At 40.7% G+C, this 23506-nt stretch overlaps 1 protein-coding gene across 1 annotated transcript in view; it reads right to left on the reverse strand.

The window, feature by feature from the left end:
- The window catches only part of FMN2 (formin 2), a 312579-nt gene that overhangs the window by 200469 nt on the left and 88604 nt on the right, over nucleotides 1-23506 (reverse strand). Inside the window, exon 4 of the mRNA XM_060126886.1 lies at nucleotides 21165-21220. Coding sequence (XP_059982869.1) covers nucleotides 21165-21220 — 56 coding nt within the window. The remainder of the gene's footprint in view (nucleotides 1-21164; nucleotides 21221-23506) is intronic.

Here is a 23506-nt window from a genome sequence, read left to right on the forward strand (position 1 = left end):
TTATACCCACTTTCTGGAGAGTTTGAGTCATATATGGATGTTGAACATTGTCAAAACCTTTTTCTACATCTATTGAGACAATCATATGTTTTTATTCTTCAATTTGTTAATGTGATATATCACATTGACTGATTTGAGGACACTGAACCATCCTTGCATTCCTGGAATAAATCCCATTTGATCATGGTGTATGAACCTTTTGATGTATTGTTGGATTCAGTTTGCTAATATTTTGAGGACTTTTGCATCCATGTTCATCGGTGATATTGGCTTGTAATGTTCTTTTTTCGTGATATCTTTGTCTGGTTTTGGTATCAGGGTTATGCTGGCCTCACAGAATGAATTCAGAAGCATTGCTTCCTCTGCAATTTTTTTGGACTACTCTGAAAAGGTTAGGTGTTAACTCTTCTGTGAATCTTTGGTAGAATCCACCTGTGAAGCCATCTGGTCTTTTGTTTGTTGGAAGTTGGTTTTTGATTTTGTTTTTTAATTACTGACGCAATTTCATTCTTGGTAATTTGTCTGTTCATATCTTCTATTTCTTCCCAGTTCCAACTTGACAGATTGTACCTTTCTAAGAATTTGTCCATTTCTTTTATGTTGTCCATTTTATTGGTGTATAGTTGCTTTTAGTAGTCTCTTATGGTCCTCTGTATTTCTGAGGTGTCAGTTGTAAGTTTTCCTTTTTCATTTTGGATTTTATTGATTTGGGCCCTCTCTCTGTTTCTTGATGATTGTGGTCAAACCTTTATCAATTTTTAAAATATCGTTTCAAAGAACCAGCTATTCGTTTCACTGATCTTCTCTATTCTTTTTTTTACTCTCATTTATTTCTGCTCTGATCTTTATGATTTATTTCCTTCAACTAAATTTGGGTTTTGTTTGTTCTTCTTTTTCTAGCTCCTTTAGGTATAAGGTTAGGTGGTTTATCTAAGATTTTTCTTGTTTGATGAAATAAACTTCTATCGCTATAAACATCTCTCTTAGAACTGCCTTTATTACTGTGTTACTGTTGATTTCTCCCTTCATGTCTGTTAATATTTGCAATATGTATTTAGGTGCTCCTATGTTGGGTGCATATATATTTACAATTCTTATATCTTCTTCTTGGATTGATCCCTTGATCATAACGTAATATCTTTCTTTGTCTCTTTTAACAGTCTTTACTGTAAAGTCTATTTTATCTGATATAAGTATTGCTACCCTGGCTTTCTTTTCAATCCATTTGCATGGAATACATTTTTCCATCCCCTCATTTTCAGTCTATGTCTTCTTAGATCTAAAGTGAGTCTCTTATTGGCAGCATATACACAAATATATATATATATTTATATATAAAAATATATATTTATATATACATATACTTATATGTATATATATGATTGCTATAAGTTTATTGATCTCTTAATTTCAAGCACATTATAAAAACCCTGCATTTGGGGCTTTCCTGGTGGTGAAGTGGTTAAGAATCCATCTGCCAATGCAGGGGACATGGGTTCAACCCCTGGTCTGGGAAGATCCCACATGCCATGGAGCAACTAAGCCCATGAGCCACAACTACTGAACCCCGTGGGCCTAGGGCCTGTGCTCTGCAACAAGAGAAGCCATTGCAATGAGAAGCCTGCACACCTCAACGAAGAGTAACCCCCATTCACCACAACTATAGAAAGCCTGCGTGTAGCAACGAAGACCCAACACAGCCAAAAATAAATAATTTTTTAAAATAAGTAAACAAATAAAAATACAAACCCTGCATTTGTATTCTCCTAGCCTCCTGATTACTGTTTTTGATATATTTTACATTTAATTGTTTTGTGTATCACTTAACTGCTTATTGTGGATATGGATGATTTTACTACTTTTGTCTTCTAATATTCCTACTAGCTTTTTGTGTGGATGACTTCCTATCTTTACTATATGTTTGCCTTTACTGATGAACTTTTTCCTTTCATAATTTTCATATTTCTGGTTGTCACCTTTTCTTTCTCACTTAGAGAAGTTCTTTTTTTTTTTTTTTTTGCGGTTTGCGGTCTTCTCACTGTTGTTGCCTCTCCCGCTGCGGAGCACAGGCTCTGGACGCGCAGGCTCAGCGGCCATGGCTCACGGGCCCAGCCGCTCCGCGGCATGTGGGATCTTCCCGGACCGGGGCAAGAACCCGTGTCTCCTGCATCGGCAGGCGGACTCCCAACCATTGCACCACCAGGGAAGCCCGAAAAGTTCTTTTAATATTTGTTGTAAAGATGTTTCGGTGGTGCTGAACTCTTAGCTCTTGCTTGTCTGTGATACTTTTAATCTCTCAATCAAACACCTGAAAGAGAACCTTGATGGGTAGAATATTCTTGGTTGTAGGCTCTTCCCCTTCATCACTTTAAATACATCATGCCCCTGACTCCTGGCCTTCACAGTTTCTTCTGAAAATTCAACTGATAGCCTTATGGCAATCCCCTTGTATGTTACTTGTTCCTTTTCCCTCGCTGCTTTTATATTTTCTAATTCTTTGTTTAAAAAAAATAAAAAACTTTTAATTTCACTCTGTACATCCATTCTCCTCCCGAGTTCTTTGATTATTTTTACAATCATTACCCTGAACTCTTTCTCAGAAAGATTGCCTATCTTCATGTCACTTATTTCTTCTTCTGGGGTTTTATCTTGTTCCTTCTTCTGAAATGCATTCCTCTGTCACCTCATTGTGTCTAAATTGCTATTTGTATTTTTACATATGTGGTAGGTCAGTTACATTTCTTGACCTTGGAGAAGTGACCCTCTGTAGGAAACACCCTATGCATCCCAGGAGTCCACTCTCCTCTCGTCACCCAAGGGCCAAGGGCCAGCTGGTCCCAGGGTAGTGTCTGGCCTGCAGTTGTGGCTTCTATCTGCAGGCTGCAGGACCATAGTTTTCTTGCTTCTGGTGTCTGCCCCCTGGTGGGTGAGGCTGGCCTAGAGGCTTGTGCAGGCTTCGTGGTGTGAGGGGCTGGTGCCTGCCCACCGGTGGGTGGAGCTGGGTCTTGGCCCTCTGGTGGGCAGGGTCATGCCTAGGGTGTGTCTAGAGGTGGCTGTGTCTCTAGCCTGCCTGCCTATAGGTGGGGATGTGTCCTTCCCCGTTTCTTCTTTGGCCAGAGGTGTCCAAGCACTGGTGCCTACAGGCTGTTGGGTGGGACCAGGCTTTAATGACAATATGTCAGCCTCCAGGAGAGCTCACACAGGTGAATGCTCCCTGACATGTCCACCACCAGTGTCCTTCTCCCCAAAGTGAGCCAGAGACACCCCTGCTTTCCCAGGAGACCCTCCAAGACCAGCAGGTAGGTCTGTCCCAGGCTTCTATGAAACTGTAGCTTTTGCCCTTGTTCCTGGTGTGCGTGAGATTTTGTGTGCACCCTATAAGAGTGAAATCTCTGTTTTCCCCAATCCCATGGAACTCCTGCAACCAAGCCACACTGGGCTTCAAAGCCAAATGCTCTGGGGGCTCCTCTTCCCAGTGTCAGACCCCCACACTTGGGGGCCTGACATGGGGCTCAGAACTCTCACTCCTGTGGGAAACCCTCTGTAATATAATTATTCCCCAGTTTGTGGGTCGCCCACCCAGAGAGTGTCAGATTTGATTATATCACAACTCCACCCTTCCTACCAGATTTGTTGTGCTTCCTTCTTTATGTCTTTAGTTGTAGAGATCTTTTCTGGTAGGTTTCAGACTTTTTCAATGATGGTTGTTCTGCAGATTTTTGTGATTTTGGTGTCCTTACAACAGGAGGTGAGCTTAGGGTTCTTTTACTCCACCATCTTGGCCACTCTCTCAGGATTCATTTACCCCTTTGCTGAGTTTAATATTCTCTCTTTGCCTTTTGTTTTTGCCAATTTAATTACAATATGCCTTGGTGTGTTCCTCTTTGGCTTAGTCCTCTATAGAACTCTGCACTTCCTACACTTGGCAACTCTCCTTTTCCTAGGTTAGGGAAGTTTTCAGCTATTATGTCTTCAATTATGTTCTCAGCCCCTTTCTCTTCTCTCTTCTCCTTCTGGGACCCTTACAGTGCAAATATTAGTATGCTTCATATTGTCCCAGAGGTGTCTTAAACTGTCCTCATTTCTTTGCATTCTTTTTCTTTTTTCTGTTCAGCATCAGCAATTTCCACTGCTCTGTCTTCCAGCTTGCTGATCCATTCCTCTGTATCATTTACTTTACTATTGATTCCTTCTGGTATATTTTACATTTCACTTATTGTATTCTGCATCTGTTTAGTTGTTCTTTATATTTTCTGACTCTTTGTTGAAAACTTCTAACTTCTCACTCTGTGCATCCATTCTTCTCCCAAGTTCTTTGATCATCTTTACGGTCATTACCTAGAACTCTTTCCTGGGTAGATTTCCTATCTCCACTTCACTCGGTTCTTCTTCTGAGGTTTTATCTTTTCCCTTCATCTGCAACATTTTCGCCTGTCACCTCATTTTTCCTACTTGCTGTTTTTACTTTTATGGGTCTGGTAGGTATGTTTCCCGACCTTAAAGAAGGGGCTTTTTTGCGAGACAGAATTCCAGCAGCACACTCCCCTCTCATCACCAGAGCCATATGCTCTAGGGGTCCCCCCCTATGAGGTCTGTCTGGGTCTTTCTGTTGTGGCAGGCTGATTATGTGGGTGATCCAGTAGGCCTGGTGGCTCCCAGTCTATTTAGTTACCTGGTGTGGCTTGTGCAGAGGCTGCTGGCCACTGGTTGGCAGAAGTGGGTCATGAGGCAGCTGACTTCAGAACCCCAGGGAAGCCTGGGGCTAGTGCTGGCTCTCTGGTGGGCGGATTCAGGGTCCAGGTGATACCAGGGCTGTTGCCCACCCACTGGTGAGTGAAGTCAGGTCCTAGGACAAGTACCAGCCTACTGGTGGGCAGAACAAGGTCCTGAGGTCTGGTTGCTGGGCCCCAGGGGTCCTAGAGCAGGTGTGTCAGATCACTGGTGGATGGCACCAGTTCCTAACAAAGATTTCTGCAGGTCCCGAGTTTTCTTGACACTTGTGTTGGCCTGCTACTGGGAAAAGCCTGCTCTCTAGTGGGATGGCTGGTCCAGACTGCAGTGCTGTGGTTTGCTTACAGCTGGTGTCTGCACGCTGGTGGGTGGAACTGGGTCCAGAGGCACCTGTGGGCTCAAGGGTTCTTAAGGCAGCCTGTCTGCTGTTGGATGGGGCTGTGTCCATGCCCAGTTAGTTACTTAGCCTGAGGTGTCCCAGCACTGGAGCCAAAATGGCCCTTGACAGCACCAGTGTCCATGTCCATGTGGTAGAACAAGCTCCCCAAACAGATGCCACCAGCATCTATGTCTGCAGGGTGAACTGCAGGGAGAGGAGGTGAGCTTAGGGCCTTTCTACTCTACCATCTTACACATTCTCTCCCAAACTTCTTTTATTTTTTTAAGTTAAACCATAGTTGATTTACAATGTTGTATTAATTCTGCTGTAGAGCAAAGTGACTCAGTTATACATATATATACATTCTTTTTTATGTTCTTTTCCATTACAGTTTATCACAGGATATTGAATATAGTTCCCTGTGCTGTACAGTTAGTCCTTGTTGTTTATCCATTCTCTATGTAATAGTTTGCATCTGCTGACCCCAACCTCGCACTCCATCTCTCCCCAACCCCTGCCTTGGCAACCCCAGGTCTGTTCTCTATGTCTGTGAGTCTGCCAAACTTAATTCTTAAATGCTATTACCTCAGCCAGCTATTTTTCATCATAGGTTTAGGTATAATAAAAGAATGTATAAAACTTAAAAGCCAGGAAGAAGAACAGGGGGAAGAAGAAAAAAAAGGAAGAGAGACTGATCCTAAATCAGATTCTCACTAAAAATTGAAGTTTTAAAGGGAGAGAAAGGGAGAATTCCAGTGGTCAGGACTCCGCTCTTCCACTGAAGGGGGCAAGGGTTCGATCCCTGGTCAGGGAACTGTGATCCCACATGCTGCATGGCACAGCCAAATTGAAAAAAAAAAAAAAAAAGAAATTAAAAGAGAAAAGGAAAAAAGTGATCTTTGCAATTCTGTACAGAATCTATGAGTGAATCCTTATAAATGGAGGAAAGATAACAAATCTATTTTCGTCAACACAGTAATATATTTTATATACCACCAATTTTCAGATTATTTATATTTTAAAATATTGCTTCAAACCTCTAAATCGTTACAAGTGGTAGAGTCTGCCACCCACTTTGGCCAAACAATTATATACAATAAGTCAGCCAAAATTCTTCCATTTCTATATAATCTTATATGTGGGTGGTGTTGGTTAGTTCTTATAAATTGTTTGAATACTTACATATCACAAAAGACAAGTTGTCATTAAAAATAGTATGTTCACCAAAGTATTTTTCAAAATACAAGATTATCTGATTCCCAGAAAAAGAAACATTACTGTATTAAGTCTAAAACTGTGAAAAAGAAAGCCAAGATATGTCCAAGGAAAGCTTTTCCTGTAAAGTTAATTTGCTCATCTTTGAAACTTTATTATGTTTACTGTGTAAGCAAGATACTTTCAGAGGCTAGAATATAAAACCACTTATTGCTAAGTTAACACCGTGAGAGTTTATTCTATAAATGTTAATATGAGATATGCAATTCATTTTCTACAATATTCAAATTTTCAAGTTCTGCTAAATTCTAAGGCCATGTTACTGGCAAGTTAGCATACCTCTAGACATCTGTAAAATTTGAATTCTACTCTTCACAGAAGCCTACAAATTCTCTGTCTCATGCTCTAAATTCTAAAACATTCTATGGCTTTGGAGAAAGCCAAGGAGATTCCAGATTTATAATAAAACAACACATGTTGTACATAATCTTATAAGAAACCCAGATTTTAAATTGATAATATTATGCACAGAAGTAAAGTGCCATCGATTTCAAGTTTGAAAACGGAATTTCAAGAAAGAAGTATCAGAACATATGGTGACTGGTAAATAACTCACCTTGGGCTCCTTAAAGCAGAACATATTATGGAAAAGAAGAGTGTCACACAGAGAGCTAAAATAGCATCTCTGCAATCCTTACAATGAAAAAGATAAGAATTACTGAAAATGGAATATTTCTGAACTGGAATGGAAATGACAAGTGTCTTCCAACCCCTTCATTGCATAGATGAGAAATATAGGGTGCGGGGGTGGGGGAAGTTCAGTTAGAAATCATCATTGGCAGTGTAACTTCTGATGTCTATAGCACTGATTGATCATCTCATTGATGGGAAGGTACAGTCACCATCATTAGTGAATAACAAGAGTGGAAGTAATAAACAACATGTCTGGGAAAGGGGTCAGAAAAAATGGAAATAAACAACCTTTTTGGTTCCCTCACATCTTCTGAATGCTCTCTCTCGTTACCTGAGTTGCAGCAAGGTCCTGCACTAACTCTAAAGCAAAATATTCCTCAACTCTCCCAATTAGTGCAAGGAAGAAAAACAGTCTCATTGCAGTTTCCCTTCAGTGATGATCCATGGATAAATGTCTCACCTTCTAACCACCCTCTGCACCAACACACAACTAGCCTCTAAGGTCATTAAACTTCTAAAGAACAGAGCTCACAGCAAGTCTGGTGGTGTGGCTCAGGGGTGTATGCACGTGCCTGCAAATGAAGGGAAAGCCCTGCAAGCAGTGATCTGGGCGCTGCAAATAAATTCTAGCTGGTTGTCAGGTTTGCAAATACAGAATCTATAAATAATGAGGATCAACACTACACCATGACAGCGACTTTGGAAGCCAGAGTATTGCCCAAACATAGCGACAATAATGACGAGGCAACAGCTAACATTTGAAGTACCCTACTATGTGCCAGGAGCTCTTCTAAGCACTTTATAAAAATCAGTGCATTTAAATCTCACAAAACCCTATGAGACCAGAGTTATCATTATCCCCATTTTGTAGAAGAGGAAATTAAGGTATGGAGAACATAATACGTTGCTAAGGTTCCTCGGGTAACAGTGGGGTAGCTGGGAGTTGTGCCCAGGAAAACTGGTCCAAAGCCAATCCTCAGTCACCATGGGGTGAACAGAAGCAGGATTTCTATGACTCCCCAACCAGCACCTCTGCTCTAGTAAGTGTGGTCCCTGATATATTTCTTCATTCATCAAACATTTTCTGATCTGCCCAAAAATGTCAGGTGCTATGTTAGATATTGGAGGGACAAGTAGAATAGGGGGAGTCTTAGCTTTAAGGAGGTCAGCTGTCTATAAGACATGTGTAACACAATAATTATGGAAAAGCAAGGTAAGTATAAGGTCCCAGAGCAGAGGTATCAAAAGGGGTCTCTAGATGGAGGCCTCTCTGGGGACGTGTCTAAGAGGGAGTGAAGTTTGACATGAGTTTAGACTAAGATATAGGAATTCAGTGAATTAAAAGGTGGCAGTAGGAGTGAGAAGGAAAAGATATCAAAAACAGTTATGAAAGATGCTAATGCCTAGAAACAAGGGTGTCATTTTAAGGCTGTAAGAAACCAGACATGTAGGAAATAGTGGGTGATGAGGTTAAAAGCAGAGGATGGCAAGGGAAAGCCTTGCATGTCACCTAGGGGTCTGAATCTTCTCTCAAAAGCCATGAGCAGACAGCAGACATGAGTACATTTGGCTCCTCTAAGGACAGCTCTGGAGGGCTGTGGAGGGCAGATCAGAAGGGACTGAGACTGGGGTGACTAGACCAGCTGGGAGACCACTGCAGGGACCCAACAGGGCTGCGGCGAGCCTGGAGGGATGGAGGGTGCGACCCCTCACGTCACCAGGACTCCCACGCCTGCCATATCCTCCCATTGCGATGCATGCTCATTTCTACATCTGGATCTTCAATCTCTCCTCCATCTGAAATGCTCTCTCTCTTCCCTTCCTCTGTCCAAAAATGATCACTTTGAGGACATGCTCTAAATTTCTCCCTTCCTAAGAAGCTGTCTTTAATTATAAGTTCTCAAAAATGTTCCATTTTTAAAATTCTGTAATACAACATACACTAAATACCTTGGCCAAATCACATTACAGCTTGCAGATCATTTTATATATATGGAAGGGCCCAAGACCGTACAATTCTTTGTATTTCCTTCAATACCTACCACAACTACCTTGCACACGGCATGTCAGCACACGTCCAAGAAGCATCCTTTATAAGCTATGAACTTTTACCAGCTCAGCTATCCCTTTAGAGCAGGTGTCCCCAACCCCCAGGATGTGGACTGGTACCAGTCTGCGGTCTGTTAGGAACCGGGTCATACGGCAGGCGGTGAGCGGTTGGAGAATGAGCAAAGCTTCATCTGCCGCTCCCCATTGCTCCCCATCACTCACATTACTGCCTAAACACCACCACCCCGTCCGTGGAAAAACTGTATTCCACGAAACCAGTCTCTGGTGTCAAAAAAGGTTGGGTACCGCTGCTTTAGAGCAGCTGCTTGAACTGTTTGCCCTTCTCCACAGGTCATCAACCATGTTACCCAGCACAAAGGGATTTTACACCCGCTAAAGCTCAGTAGAACAAAGACACAACTTGATTTCACCTGCAAGTCCTACTGCCCCAGAGAAAAGCAAAAACAATGTGTGACCTCTAATGCTTTTCTGACATTCTCACCACAAACTGTAACTGCTTTCCAGATGCCTGCTGGTTTTCACTCTTAAAACTGACAAACCAATTTATCTTTTTTATTTCTAAAATTAAAATGTCTATTTTTTGTCCTCTCAGCTAGGTGGAGTTTCCATAAAATGAAAATGTATTTTCCAGAAAATCCCTGTCTTCCCCATAATGCATCATGGTGAACACCTTGCTAAAATGTCACAATTTTCCAACTCGGTGCCACAGGCACTTCACTGTGTCTCACCTCTTCCAGACTAGGACCCCGTCCCTGCGCCAAAGTGTTTTTCATGGCACATAAGAAGGTTCAGAGTCTGAGGCAAACTTCAAGGAATACTAACCCATAATTTTGGACTGCAACCACGTCTTTCCTCATCCCCTTTAATCCGTCTTTTTCTTACTCTGGTATATATATATATATATATATATATATATATATATATATATTTTTTTTTTTTTTTTAAGTTAACAGGCATTATTATTTATTCCTTCTACACATATTAACCTAGGCACTGGGTATAAAAAAGAAGACATAGAGATTTAGGCCCTTCCTTCTTTTTTTCTTTTTTAACATCTTTATTGGAGTATAATTGCTCCACAATGGTGTGTAAGTTTCTGCTTTATAACAAAGTGAATCAGCTATACATATACACATATCCCCATATCTCCTTCTTCTTGCATCTCCCTCCCACCATCCCTATGGCACCCCTCTAGGTGGTTACAAAGCATGGAGCTTGTCTGCCTGTGTGATGCATCTGCTTCCCACTACCTATTTTACATTTAGTAGTATATATAAGTCCATGCCACTCTCTCATTTCGTCCCAGCTTACCCTTCCAGTTCCCCGTCAAGTCCATTCTCTACATCTGCGTCTTTATGCCTGTTCTGCCCCTAGGTTCTTCAGAACCATTTTTTTTTAGATTCCATATATGTATGTTCACGTACGCTATTTATTTTTCTCTTTCTGACTTACTTCACTCTGTGTGACAGTCTCTAAGTCCAAGCACCTCACAACAAATAACTCAAAGTCGTTTCTTTTCATGGCTGAGTAATATTCCATTGTATATAGGTGCCACACCTTCTTTATCCATTCATCTCTCAATGGACACTTAGGTTGCTTCCATGTCCTGGTTATTGTAAAAAGAGCTGCAATGAACATTGTGGTACATTACTCATTTTGAAATATGGTTTTCGCAGGGTATATGCCCAGTAGTGGAATTGCTGGGTCATATGGTAGTTCTATTTTTAATTTTTTAAGGAACCTCCATACTGTTCTCCATAGCAGCTGTATCAATTTACATTACCACCAACAGTGCAAGAGGGTTCCCCCTTTTCTCCATACCCTCTCCAGCATTTATTGTTTGTAGATTCTTTGATGATGGCCATTCTGACTGCTGTGAGGTGATACCTCACTGTAGTTTTGATTTGCATTTCTGTAATGATTAGTGATGTTGAGCTTTCTTTCATGTGTTTGTTGGCAACCTGTATATCTTCTTCGGAGAAATGTCTATTTAGGTCTTCTTCCCATTTTTGGATTGAGTTGTTTGTTTTTTTCATATTGAGCTGCATGAGCTGCTTGTAAATTTTGGAGATTAACCCTTTGTCAGTTGCTTAATTTGCAAGTATTTTCTCCCATTCTGAGGGTTGTCTTTTCATCTTACAGTTTTCTTTGCTGTGCAAAAGCTTCTAAATGTCATTAGATCTCAGTTGTTTAATTTTTGGTTTTATTTCCATTTCCCTAGGAGGTGGGTCAAAAAGGATCTTGCTGTGATTTATGTCATAGAGTGTTCTGCCTACGTTTTCTCCTAAGAGTTTTATAGTGTCTGGCCTTACATTTAGGTCTTTAATCCATTTTGAGTTTATTTTTGTGTACAGTGTTAGGGACTGATGTAATTTCATTCTTTTCCATGTAGCTGTCCAGTTTTCCCAGCACCACTTACTGAAGAGGCTGTCTTTTCTCCATTGTACATTCTTGCCTCTTTTATCAAAAATAAGGTGACCATATGAGAGTGGGTTAATCTCTGGGCTTTCTATCTTGTTCCATTGATCTATATTTCTGTTTTTGTGCCAGTACCATACTGTCTTGATTACTATAGCTTTGTAGTATACTCTGAAGTCTGGGAGTCTGATTCCTCCAGTTCCGTTTTTCTTTCTCAAGGTTGCTTTGGCTATTCGGGGTCTTTTGTGTTTTCATACATAGAGTGAAATGCTTTAGTTCAAGTTCTGTGAAAAATGCCATTGGTAGTTTGATAGGGATTGCATTGAATCTGTAGATTGCTTTGGGTAGTAGAGTCATTTTCACAATGTTGATTCTTCCAATCCAAGAGCATGGTATATCTCTCCATCTGTTTGTATCATCTTTAATTTCTTTCATCAGTGTCTTATATTTTTCCACATACAGGTCTTTTGTCTCCTTGGGTAGGTTTATTCCTAGGTATTTTATTCTTTTTGTTGTAATGGGAGTGTTTCCTTAATTTCTTTCAGATTTTTCATCATTAGTGTATAGGAATGCAAGAGATTTGTGTGCATTAATTTTGTAACCTGCTACTTTACCAAATTCATTGCTTAGCTCTAGTAGTTCTCTGGTAGCATCTTTAGCATTCTCTATGTATAGTATCATGTTTTCTGCAAACAGTGTCAGCTTTACTTCTTCTCTTCCATTTTGGATTCCTTTTATTTCTTTTTCTTCTGTGACTGCTGTGGGTAAAACTTCCAAAACTATATTGAATAACAGTGGTGAGAGTGGACAACCTTGTCTTGTTCGTGATGTTAGAGGAAATGGTTTCAGTTCTTCACTACTGAGAATGATGGTGGCTGTGGGTCTGTCATATATGGCCTTTATTATGTTGCAGTAAGTTACCTCTATGCCTACTTTCTGCAGGGTTTTTATCATAAATGGGTGTTGAATTTTGTCAAAAGCTTTTTCTGGATCTATTGAGATGATCATAAGGATTTTCTCCTTCAATTTGTTAATATGGTGTATCACATTGATTGATTTGTTTATATTGAACAATCCTTGCATTCTTGGGATAAACCACACTTGATCATGCTGTATGATCCTTTTCTGTTTGCTAGTATTTTGTTGAGGATATTTGCATCTATGTTCATCAGTGATATTGGCCTGTAGTTTTCTTTCTTTGTGACACTTTATCTGGTTTTGGTATCAGGGTGATGGTGGCCTTGTAGAATGAGTTTGGGAGTTTTCCTTCCTCTGCTATATTTTGGAAGAATTTGAGAAGGATAGGTGTTAGCTCTACTCTAAAGGTTTGATACAATTCACCTGTGAAGCCATCTGCTCCTGGGCTTTTGTTTGTTGGAAGATTTTTAATCACCGTTTCAATTTCAGTGCTTGTGATTGGTCTGTTTATATTTTCTATTTCTTGCTGGTTTGGTCTTAGAAGGTTGTGCTTTTCTAAGAATTTGTCCATTTCTTCCAGGTTGTCCATTTTATTGACATATAGTTGCTTGTAGTAATCTCCCATGATCTTTTTTATTTCTGCAGTGTCAGTTGTTACTTCTCCTTTTTCATTTCTAATTCTATTGATTTGAGTCTTCTCCCTTTTTTCCTTGATGAGTCTGGCTAATGGTTTATCAATTTTGTTTATCTTCTCAAAAACCACCTTTTAGTTTTATTGATCTTTGCTATTGTTTTGCTTCATTTCTTTTTCATTTATTTCAGATCTGATCCTTATGATTTCTTTCCTTCTGCTAACTTTGGGGTTTTTTGTTCTTCGTTCTCTAATTGCTTTGGGTATAAGTTTAGGTTCTTTATTTGAGATGTTTCTTGTTTCTTGTGGGAGGATTGTATTGCCATAATTTCCCTCTTAGAACTGCATTTGCTGCATCCCATAGGTTTTGGGTCGTCGTGTTTTCATTGTCATTTGTTTCTAGGTATTTTTTGACTTCTTCTTTGATTTCTTCAGTGATCTCTTGGTTATTAAGTAGTGTAGATTTTAGCCTCCATGTGTGTGTATTTTTTACAGATATTTCCTGTAACTGATATCTAGCCTCATAGCATTGTGGTCAGAAAACATACTTGATATGCTTTCAATTTTCTTAAATTTACCAAGGCTTGATCTGTGACCCAAGATATGATCTATCCTGGAGAATGTTCCATGAGCACTTGAGAAGAATGTGTATTCTGTTGGTTTTGGATGGAATGTCCTATAAATATTAATTAAGTCCATCTTGTTTAATGTATCATTTAAAGCTTGTTTCCTTATTTACTTTCATTTTGGATGATCTGTCCATTGGTGAAAGTGGGGTGTTAAAGTCCCGTACTATGATTGTGTTACTGTCGATTTCCCCTTTTATGGCTATTAGCATTTGCCTTATGTATTGAGGTGCTCCTACGTTGGGTGCATAAATATTCACAATTGTTATATCTTCTTCTTGGATTGATCCCTTGATCATTATGTAGTGTCCTTCTTTGTTTGCTGTAATAGGCTTTATTTTAAGTCTATTTTATATGATATGAGAATTGCTACTCCTGCTTTCTTTGGATTTTCATTTGCATGGAATATCTTTTTCCATCCCCTCACTTTCAGTCTGTATGTGTCCCTAGGTCTGAAGTGTGTCTCTTGTAGACAGCAAATGTACGGGTCTTGTTTTTCTATCCATTTAGCCAGTCTACGTCTTTTGGTTGGAGCATTCAATCCATTTACATTTAAGGCAGTTATCGATATGTGTTCCTATTACCATTTTCTTAATCGTTTTGGGTTTGCTATTGTAGGTCTTTTTCTTCTCTTGTGTTTCCTGCTAAAGAAGTTCCTTTAGCATTTGCTGCAAAGCTGCTTTGGTGGTGTTGAAATCTCTTAGCTTTTGCTTCTCTGTAAAGGTTTTATTTTCTCTGTTGAATTTGAATGAGATCCTTGCTTGGCAGAGTAATCTTGGTTGTAGGTTTTTCCTTCATCACTTTAAATATGTCCTGCCACTCCCTTCTGGCTTGCAGAGTTGCTGCTGAAAGATCAGCTGTTAACCTTATGGGATTCCCTTGTAGGTTATTTGTTGGTTTTCCCTTGCTGCTTTTAATATTTTTTCTTTGTATTTAATTTTTGATACTTTGATTAATGTGTCTTTGTGTGTGTCTCCTTGGATTTATCCTGTGGGACTCTCTGCGCTTAATGGACTTGACAATTTCTTTTCCCATATTAGTGAAGATTTCAACTATAATCCCTTCAAATATATTCTGAATCCCTTTCTTTTTCTCTTCTTCTCCTGGGACCCCTATACTTCAAATGTTGGTGCATTTAATATTGTCCCAGAGGTCTCTGAGACTGTCCTCAATTCTTTTCAGTCTTTTTTCTTTATTCTGTTCTCCAGTAGTTATTTCCACTATTTTATCTTCCAAGTCACTTATCCGTTCTTCTGCCCCAGTTATTCTGGTATTGATTCCTTCTAGAGAATATTTAATTTTATTTATTGTGTTGTCCATCAGTGTTTATTTGCTCTTTAGTTCTTCTAGTCTTTCTTATACATTTCTTGTATTTTCTCCATTCTATTTCTAACATTTTGGATCATCTTTACTATCATTACTTTGAATTCTTTTTCAGGTATACTGCCTATTTCCTCTTCATTTGTTAGGTCTGGTGGGTTTTTACCTTGCTCCTTCATCTGCTGCTTGTTTCTTTGTCTTCTAATTTTGCTTAACTTACTGTGTTTGGGGTCTCCTTTTTTGCAGGCTGCAGGTTCGTAGTTCCCGTTGTTTTTGGTGTCTGCCCCAGTGGCTAAGGTTGTTTCAGTGGGTTTTGTAGGCTTCCTGATGGAGGGAACTAGTGCCTGTGTTCTGGAGGATAAGGCTGGAACTGTTCTTTCTCGTGGGCAGGATCACGTCTGGTGGTGTGTTTCGGAGTGTCTGTGAACTTACTATGATTTCAGGCAGTCTCTCCGCTAGTTGGTAGGGTTGTGTTCCTGTTTTGCTAGTTGTTTGCCATAGGGTGTCCAGCACTGTAGTTTGCTGGTCCTTGAGTGGAGCTGGGTCTTAGCATTGAGATGGAGATCTCTGGGAGATTTTTCATCTTTCGATATTACATGGAACCAGGAGGTCTCTGGTGGACCAACGTCCTGAATTCAGCTCTCCCACCTCAGAGGCACAGACCTGATACTCGGCTGGAGCACCAAGACCCTGCCAGCCACACAGCACAGAAGAAAACGGAGACAATAAGAAAGTAAAAGAAAAATAAATAAATAAATAAAATAAAGTTATTAAAATAAAAAGTATAAAAAATTAAAAAGTAATAAAAAAGAATAGAACAACTAAACCAAAAAACAAATCCACCAATGATAACAATTGCTAAAAACTATACTTAAAAAAAAAAAAAGACAGAACCCTAGGACATATGGTAAAAGCAAAGCTATACATACAAAATCACACAAATAAGCATACACATACATACTCACAAAAAGAGAAAAAGGAACAAAATATATATATCATTGCTCCCAAAATCCACCGCCTCAATTTTGGGATAATTCGTTGTCTATTCAGGTATTCCACAGATGCAGGGTACACCAAGTTGATTGTGGATATTTAATGCACTGCTCCTGAGGCTGCTGGGAGAGATTTCCCTTTCTCTTCTTTGTTCACACAGCTCCTGGGGTTTGGCTTTGGATTTGGCCCCATCTCTGCTTGTAGGCCGCCTGAAGGCATCTGTTCTTCACTCAGACAGGACGAGGTTAAACTTGCAGCTGATTAGGTAGCTCTGACTCACTCAGACAGGGGAGAGGAAGAGGTACAGAATGCGGGGCAAGCCTGGAGCAGCAGAGGTCAGCGGGACCCCTATAACTGCACCAGCCTGAGGCGTGCCGTGTGTCCTCCCAGGGAAGTTGGCCCTTCATCATGGGACCCTGGCAGTGGTGGACCGTACAGGCTCCCAGGAAGGGAGGTGTGGATAGTGACCTGTGCTTGCACACTGGATCCTTGATGGCTGAAGCAGCAACCTTAGTGTCTCATGCTCATCTCCCACGCCCGTCTCTGGAGCTCGTTTAGGTGGTGCTCTGAATCCCCTCTCCTCGTGCACCCCAAAACAATGGTCTCTTCCCTCTTAGGAAGGTCCCAACTTTTTCCCAGATACCCTCCCAGCTAGCTGTGGCACACTAGCCCCCTTCAAGCTGTGTTCATGCAGCCAACCCCAGTCCTCTCACTGGGGTCTTACCTCCGAAGCTGGAGCCTCAGCTCCCAGCCGCCACCTGGCCCAGCAGGTGAGCAGACAAGCCTCTCGGGCTGGTGAGTTCTGGTCGGCACCGATCCTCTGTGTGGGAATCTCTCCGCTTTGCCCTCTGCACCCCTGTTGCTGTGCTCTCCTCTGTGGCTCCAAAGCTTCCCCCCCCCGCCACCCCACATCTCCACCAGTGAAGGGGCTTTCTAGTGTGTGGAAACTTTTCCTACTTAACAGCTCCCTCCCACTGATGCAGGGCCCATCCCTATTCTTTTGTCTCTGTTTTTTCTTTTTTCTTTTGCCCTACCCAGGTAAGTGGGGAGTTTCTTGCCTTTTGGGAGGTCTGCGGTCTTCTGCCAGTGTTCAGTAGGTGTTCTGTAGGAGTTGTTCCATGTGTAGATGTACTTCTGATGTATTTGTGGAGAGGAAGGCAATCTCCATGTCTCACTCCTCCACCATCTTGAAGCTGCCTCTCTCTGGTCTATATTTTAGTTGCTCACTCATCTTGGAAATTGTGTGTGCTGGATTTATAATTAACATGTGAATGAATGTCACTTTTTGCCTTAGAGTTCAGTAGGAACATACGATTTTCCCCTAACCTTTGATATGTCTAATACATTCTCATGCAATTCAAGTGCCTTGTTTCTGTGTCTCCATCACTATTCCTTCAGAACTACGTTCCCCACACCTTTCTTTTGATCTGACCAATTCTGTTTCACTCTCTGAACTTGCCTCTGTCAAGACACAGGTGAGTAACCCTCAAGTGCCATCAACCAGGCCACCCCACCTCGTTCATACACATTCCATGATTCGCTCCTAAATAAACATGTTTCTGAAACAAACAATAAATTGTAGTGAGTGGTCATTGTATAAAGAGCATTAGAAAAGATACTCTACAAGGAGAACCAATAGAAAAGAATACTCAATTCCTCAGTTAAGTTTGTAACCCAATTAGGCACTGAGAGGACTGGGGAGGACTGATCAGAGCAGGATCCTGGGGGAAGAGAATTAAGCCAATTTCAAAGGAGGTTAAAACTGGACTGAAATAGGATTTTGCCACTCACCTCAAATCATACACATTTTTCTGACTTTTGAGAATTTAGTTGCATACAACATATGTGGTAAGAAAGTTTTGATCTTGGTTAATTTATTTTCATTATCCAACACTTTGTAATAGACGTGGTTGTTTTCAATTAATCCATACCGTAAAGTGTAGGAAGACCCAACTTTCAATTGCTTTGATGTACCAATTCCTACCCCAAGCTAGAGTTTTCAAAGATCAAATTCTATTCTCTTTACCTCTCAACTAGTCCATTTACATCGGAAAGATGTTGAGAATTTTAGGAAAATACTTTGAAGCACACATTTTATATATAATTTCAAAATTATTAATTTAAAATTATTTATATAATTTAAAAATTAGTTTAAAACTGGGTGGTAACCACTTTAGCTAACATATATTAATATTTAACATAGGAGTAAATGTTTCTAGAGAATGTAATTGACATTTGGCTATTTATATATTGTAGAATACAAAAGGATTTACAGTTTAAATAGTATTTCAAATGCCAAAGAATAAAAAACAGAATTGAGACAGTTCTGTTTCGCTTTATGAAATAATTATTTAGATACAGCAGATTTCAGAGCATATTACTTGAAATTAATCAGTAAGTGAGGTCTAAAGAAAGCAGTTTTGTTTTACAACTTCCTGATCCCACGAGACCATGGGTGACAACACTCAGGGGTGGCCACACGTCTCCCTCCACAGATGCAGAGGATCCCCATACCTTCCACTCCTTCCAGCTGAGAAAAGGCTTTAGGAATCATGTGTTTTGTCTAGGGATATCGAGCTCTCAGAATTATTAATTACAGGGAGAGAGCAAAAGACAGAACCAATTCCGTAAATTCCAGCGTACTTGGATGGAGAGAACAGGTGCCTGGATGCACACCTAAAGAAAACCGAGAGCACAGGATGCACTTCACCTCTGTGGAGGGCCCCACTCTCTGCGTGCATAGCTTTCATCAGTCACACAGCAAACCCACAGGAAGCCCCCCACTTCCTCTGCAGGGGAAGCTCACAGACAGACTGCTCTCTAGTATCTAAGAGGCAAGGCGCTCTATGTAAAAAACAGAACTGTACTTTTTTTTTAAAGAGCAGTGAAGCACTAAAGCTAGTAAAATTGACACAATTTAGCAGAGTTAAACATGTGTCTGTGACCTAATCAGCTTCAATCTATGCCTCTAAAACATATCTTGACATCAGTCTCTTATAAATGGTATAAATACAATAGAATAACTTAAAATAAACTTCTCACCTCATCCATTTGATGATTTTTGGCATGAGATGGTATTAAACAGCTGCAGTTTGATTACACATGCAAAAGTCTAATTTTTGTCATAGTGGAGAGAACAGGAGGTATAAAGTCGAACAGACCTACGTTCACACCATGGCTCTTACCCTTTATCAATTTTTGGTCTGAAGCAAGTTAACTCCTATAAACATCATTTTCTTATCAGTTAAATATGAATTATAATAGTTACTTTAAAGAGTTATCATAAAAATCACATAAGATAATGCAGTAAAAGAACAGGTGCACAGTACATAGGTAATTAATTCTAGTTTCCTGAATCCCTTTTATGGTGGTTACTTTAGGCTCTTATGAAAGAGACACACATCATCTCAAAAACGAACCAGTCCCTAAGTAAACTTATGATAAAGAGTCACCGATTCCAAGAGTACATGATGTCATTACTGAGGGCTAGGCTTCAACTGCTTCCCAACAATCTTACCACCAAATTAATTTATTATATTTTCTAGCTTCTAGACACTTCACTGGCAACAAGGAAATGAGAAGGTGTGAAATTTAAATCAATCTATTTCCCCTGTGAGTTTCCAAGCTGTAACATCAGGTGTTTTAAAATCACCCAGTTCATCAGGTTTTCTGCTTATTATTGGTTCAGAGCTCATGAAACATAGAAAATCACTATAATTTTACACACATGAATATCTGCCTTGAATTATTCCAGCTGGAATCTTAATACACAAAGTAATGTTGTTGGTGTTTGGTCACCGTTGACAGTATAGAATACTTTTTGTCCAGGTTTTCTTTGGCATTATCAATATAACAGAGAATTCAGTAATATACGTCCTGGAAATAAGAACTAGAAAGATCTAACATATTATCCCAGATCACAGCTTAGTCATGCCAAAAAAAGCATTGCAAAAATAATGAGAAGATATTTTGAGGGCACTGTTTTTCTTAATTATTTCTCACTTTATTTCTCTTAACCTCTTTTCCTTTTTCTTCATTGTATTCACTACTGGCTAATCATGACAGTTAATGAACTACCAGCTCAGTCCACCAGGGCTCTTCAAGTGCCTCAGCCTGATGGAAGTCTCTGCTCTTAAAAAAAAAAAAAAAAAAAAGAAGAAGCTGGGAAAACCTGTTTTATGACATTATCCTTAAGAGCATCTTTACTCTTATGAAAGTGAACAGAATAGCTATATTTCTGAAAAGCACCAGATAATTTATAAAACGAAGTTCTCAACCAATTTATATCCTTATTTATCCTCCAGGAGGAATAAACTTTCATGTATGATGCAGGGCTGCTTCTTTTAAAAAAGGAAGTCATTTTATACTTGGAAAAGTTCTCAAAAATCAACAGATTCTTTGATTTTACAGAGAAGAACACTATGTCCCAGATAGCCTGAGTATGTTGTCACAAACTGACCAGAAACTGACCTGGGCCTGAAACTCAGGAAGCAGCCATCTCATTTTCTACTCAGACCCAACTTCAGAAAACACACTTCTTGGTGGTAATTTCTAACACTAAGTTATTTTCAAAGGTAGAGTTAGGAGAATGTATAAATAAATTTTAAAAATGGTTTTATAACCAAAAAAGCAATTGCTAACCACAATTACTATTTCATATAAGTGTTTCCTATTTTTACAGGAAGTGCATTTTGGTGCAAGAAAAAAAGGCACAAAATGTGCCTTCTTTAGTAACAGAATAAGAAAGTTTCTGTGGAAATTAAACAGACACTAACTAATGCTTCATCCACCAAAGCAACTTAAGAATATTATTTGGTTTTAGAAAAGCGCTGGCACATCTTATAAAAAATCATATCCACGTGACTCTTAGTGCAACCAGGCCCATCTCTATACAACACCTGAGCAGCCGCTGTTTCCTGATGGAGCCAGCACTTGTGGGCCCAGCTCTCCGGCAGGACATGGAACAACATGGATGCTGAGGAGTTTGTGCCCAGTGCCACTTCCAGGCTGATTTCCTTCACAAAGTCTGAATGAAAGAAAACCCCCTCCCACCTGACTGGAGTCCCCTGCAGGCTGAGAAACATGGCCACCTAGCTGGCTGAGCAGATGGAAAGATAAAGCAGAGGCAAATAAGAGAGGAAAGGGAGCTGACATCCTAATTAAATCTTACCTGCTGAGCAGCATCTGAATATTTTTTCGGAGTTTCTAAAACAGCAGATTGAGACTCTGGGTTGAAAAGGAAGAAGACAGGCAATATGTTAAAGAGCAAATTTTCCCATTTCTCTGATCACAAAATGAAACTAACTGTAATATACCTTCAACCATAATAAGCACCAAAACGCCCAGGCTACCTTTCATAATAAGCATCCAAACACCCAGGTTATACCTCCGTGTTATGAGGACATGACTGCTTTTGAGTACATGTAACACACAAAATGACACACCCATGTCATTAGGTATTTTTTAAATTAGATTATCTCTACACCCTTCTTTACACATCAGTCATGATTATTTGTCTCAACTCCTAGTTTCTACTTTGTGCCATGAAGTATCTGCCAATACATTCACTGTTCGTATTATTCACTTAAGTCTGTACAGTGACAGAAGCCAACTCCCCAGTCTGGAAGGGTGGGATCTTGGATGCCTTACCTGACTATTGACAACTGACCTTCCACTCTCAGTGAGAGGTAATGAGTGCTCACCAAGAGGCAATGAGTAATTGTCATTTGAGAACCTACGGGACTGAAAATTCTTCATGCTGGAAAACCTAAGGGGTAACCAAGGCCATGTTTTCTTTTGTTTTCTAAGCTAGGGGATACTTTCCTCTAAGTGAAGCTTGCACAGGAGTTACATAAAAACCTAAGAGAGCTTCCAGGAATCCCCAGCGCTCTGTGGATGGGAGTCTGAGAACGACTCCCCTTGCCCATCCTGGGCATCTGTGGTGAGGCCCCGACACAGTGGCTGGTGGTGAGACAAAGATGAGTCTGTCACCTGACCTTCACGCTGCCCCCTGCCCCCGACTGGCATGCAGACCAGACACCTGACAGCACACAGCTGCCGCTCTGAGGGATACTTCAGACCTTCCCAATTCAGCAGCATTTTAGTATGTGACATGTATGTGACAATGCATAGAAAAAATAAAAGGCAGTCAGTCGTGGTTTAAATCATACAACATATTGCTAAACTAAATTGAAAGTTCTCATTTCACTTGGATTAAAGCACCGTCTCCACCTGGGCCCACGGACCTCCTTCCACCTGCCTACACCCCAACCTCTCTGGCTCCACACCCGCTCACAGGGCTCTGGCCACACTGGCCTTCCTGACACCCTGTAACACGCCAGTCCCGCTCTGGCCGCAGGATGTCCAATGGGGGCAGGGCGAGAATGTCTGCCCCCGCCCCCACCCGCTCCGGGGAGCACCCCTGTGGCCCCGCCCCCACCCGCTCCCAAGAGCACTCTGTGACCCCGCCCCCACCCGCTCCCGGGAGCACCCTGTTCCCTCTCTCTCTCCACAGTGTGGGTTCTCTAAGGAAAGCCTGCAGAATTCACTTGTTTGCCGACTTCACTCTCCCTTCGACTAAGTCAAACACTGTGAAGAAAGACTTCGTAGATTCTTTCTTAATGAATCCCCAGCATCCACAACAGTGCCCGGTGCACCGCATGTTTAAAATATGTGTTGAGTAGTTGTGGGAGGAGATGAAAGGAGAGATCAAAGAATGAAGAAACCATGGAAGCGAAGCAGGAGCCCCAGGAAAGTGGGCGCTGGGCCTGCACCTGAGCTGAGAGAACATCTTTCAGGACAAAATCACTGAGAACAGCAATGACATAATCACTCACCAACACGTGTCACTGTAGCAACAGAATATTAACAATGCAGGCCTTTTCCCAAATACTGCATTTCACTAAGTTAATCAAAACGTTTGTCTCTTACTGACAAATTTCTACTCTGAACACAACACCAGAGTTGGCCAGTTTTGAAGAAAGAGCTTTAACATCAAAGCGAGGACAGTTAATATTAAAGCAAATCCAGAGTCTTGAATGCCTTTTGTTTTCTGCTGGTTTTCGTCACCTCCAAATCCTCCCAAACACAGGAGACTTGAGACAAAGTCCTGGGGCTTTGTACAGACTAGAACATTTTCTCTTCCTGTCTTTCTATGTAGATGGTGCAGGAAGAGCCCACAGGGTCTCCTGGGGGTGTCACGAATAGTTCTTTCCCTTAGAGACGCACGCAGGGTTTCCCAGCTTTTGTCTATAGCCCTAGACCTCGTGACCTGCCCAAAAAAGCAAACTTCTGGCTCTGATGGTAAAAAGAATGTGTACACCTCACCAGAACAATGAACTAGAAAGACTTATCAATATTGCAATGTTTTGATCACCTACACCTAAACTTTGAGTTTCTCTCTATCTAATTCAATGGCTACCTGAATTGAGTTCATTCTCCCACCCTCACCTCTTTCACTACACTTACTTCCTTGAATCAGTGTGTCATGACATCTAGGAGAAATTTATACGT

Source organism: Lagenorhynchus albirostris, chromosome 16 (genome assembly GCF_949774975.1).
Source record: "Lagenorhynchus albirostris chromosome 16, mLagAlb1.1, whole genome shotgun sequence".
NCBI lineage: Eukaryota > Metazoa > Chordata > Mammalia > Artiodactyla > Delphinidae > Lagenorhynchus > Lagenorhynchus albirostris.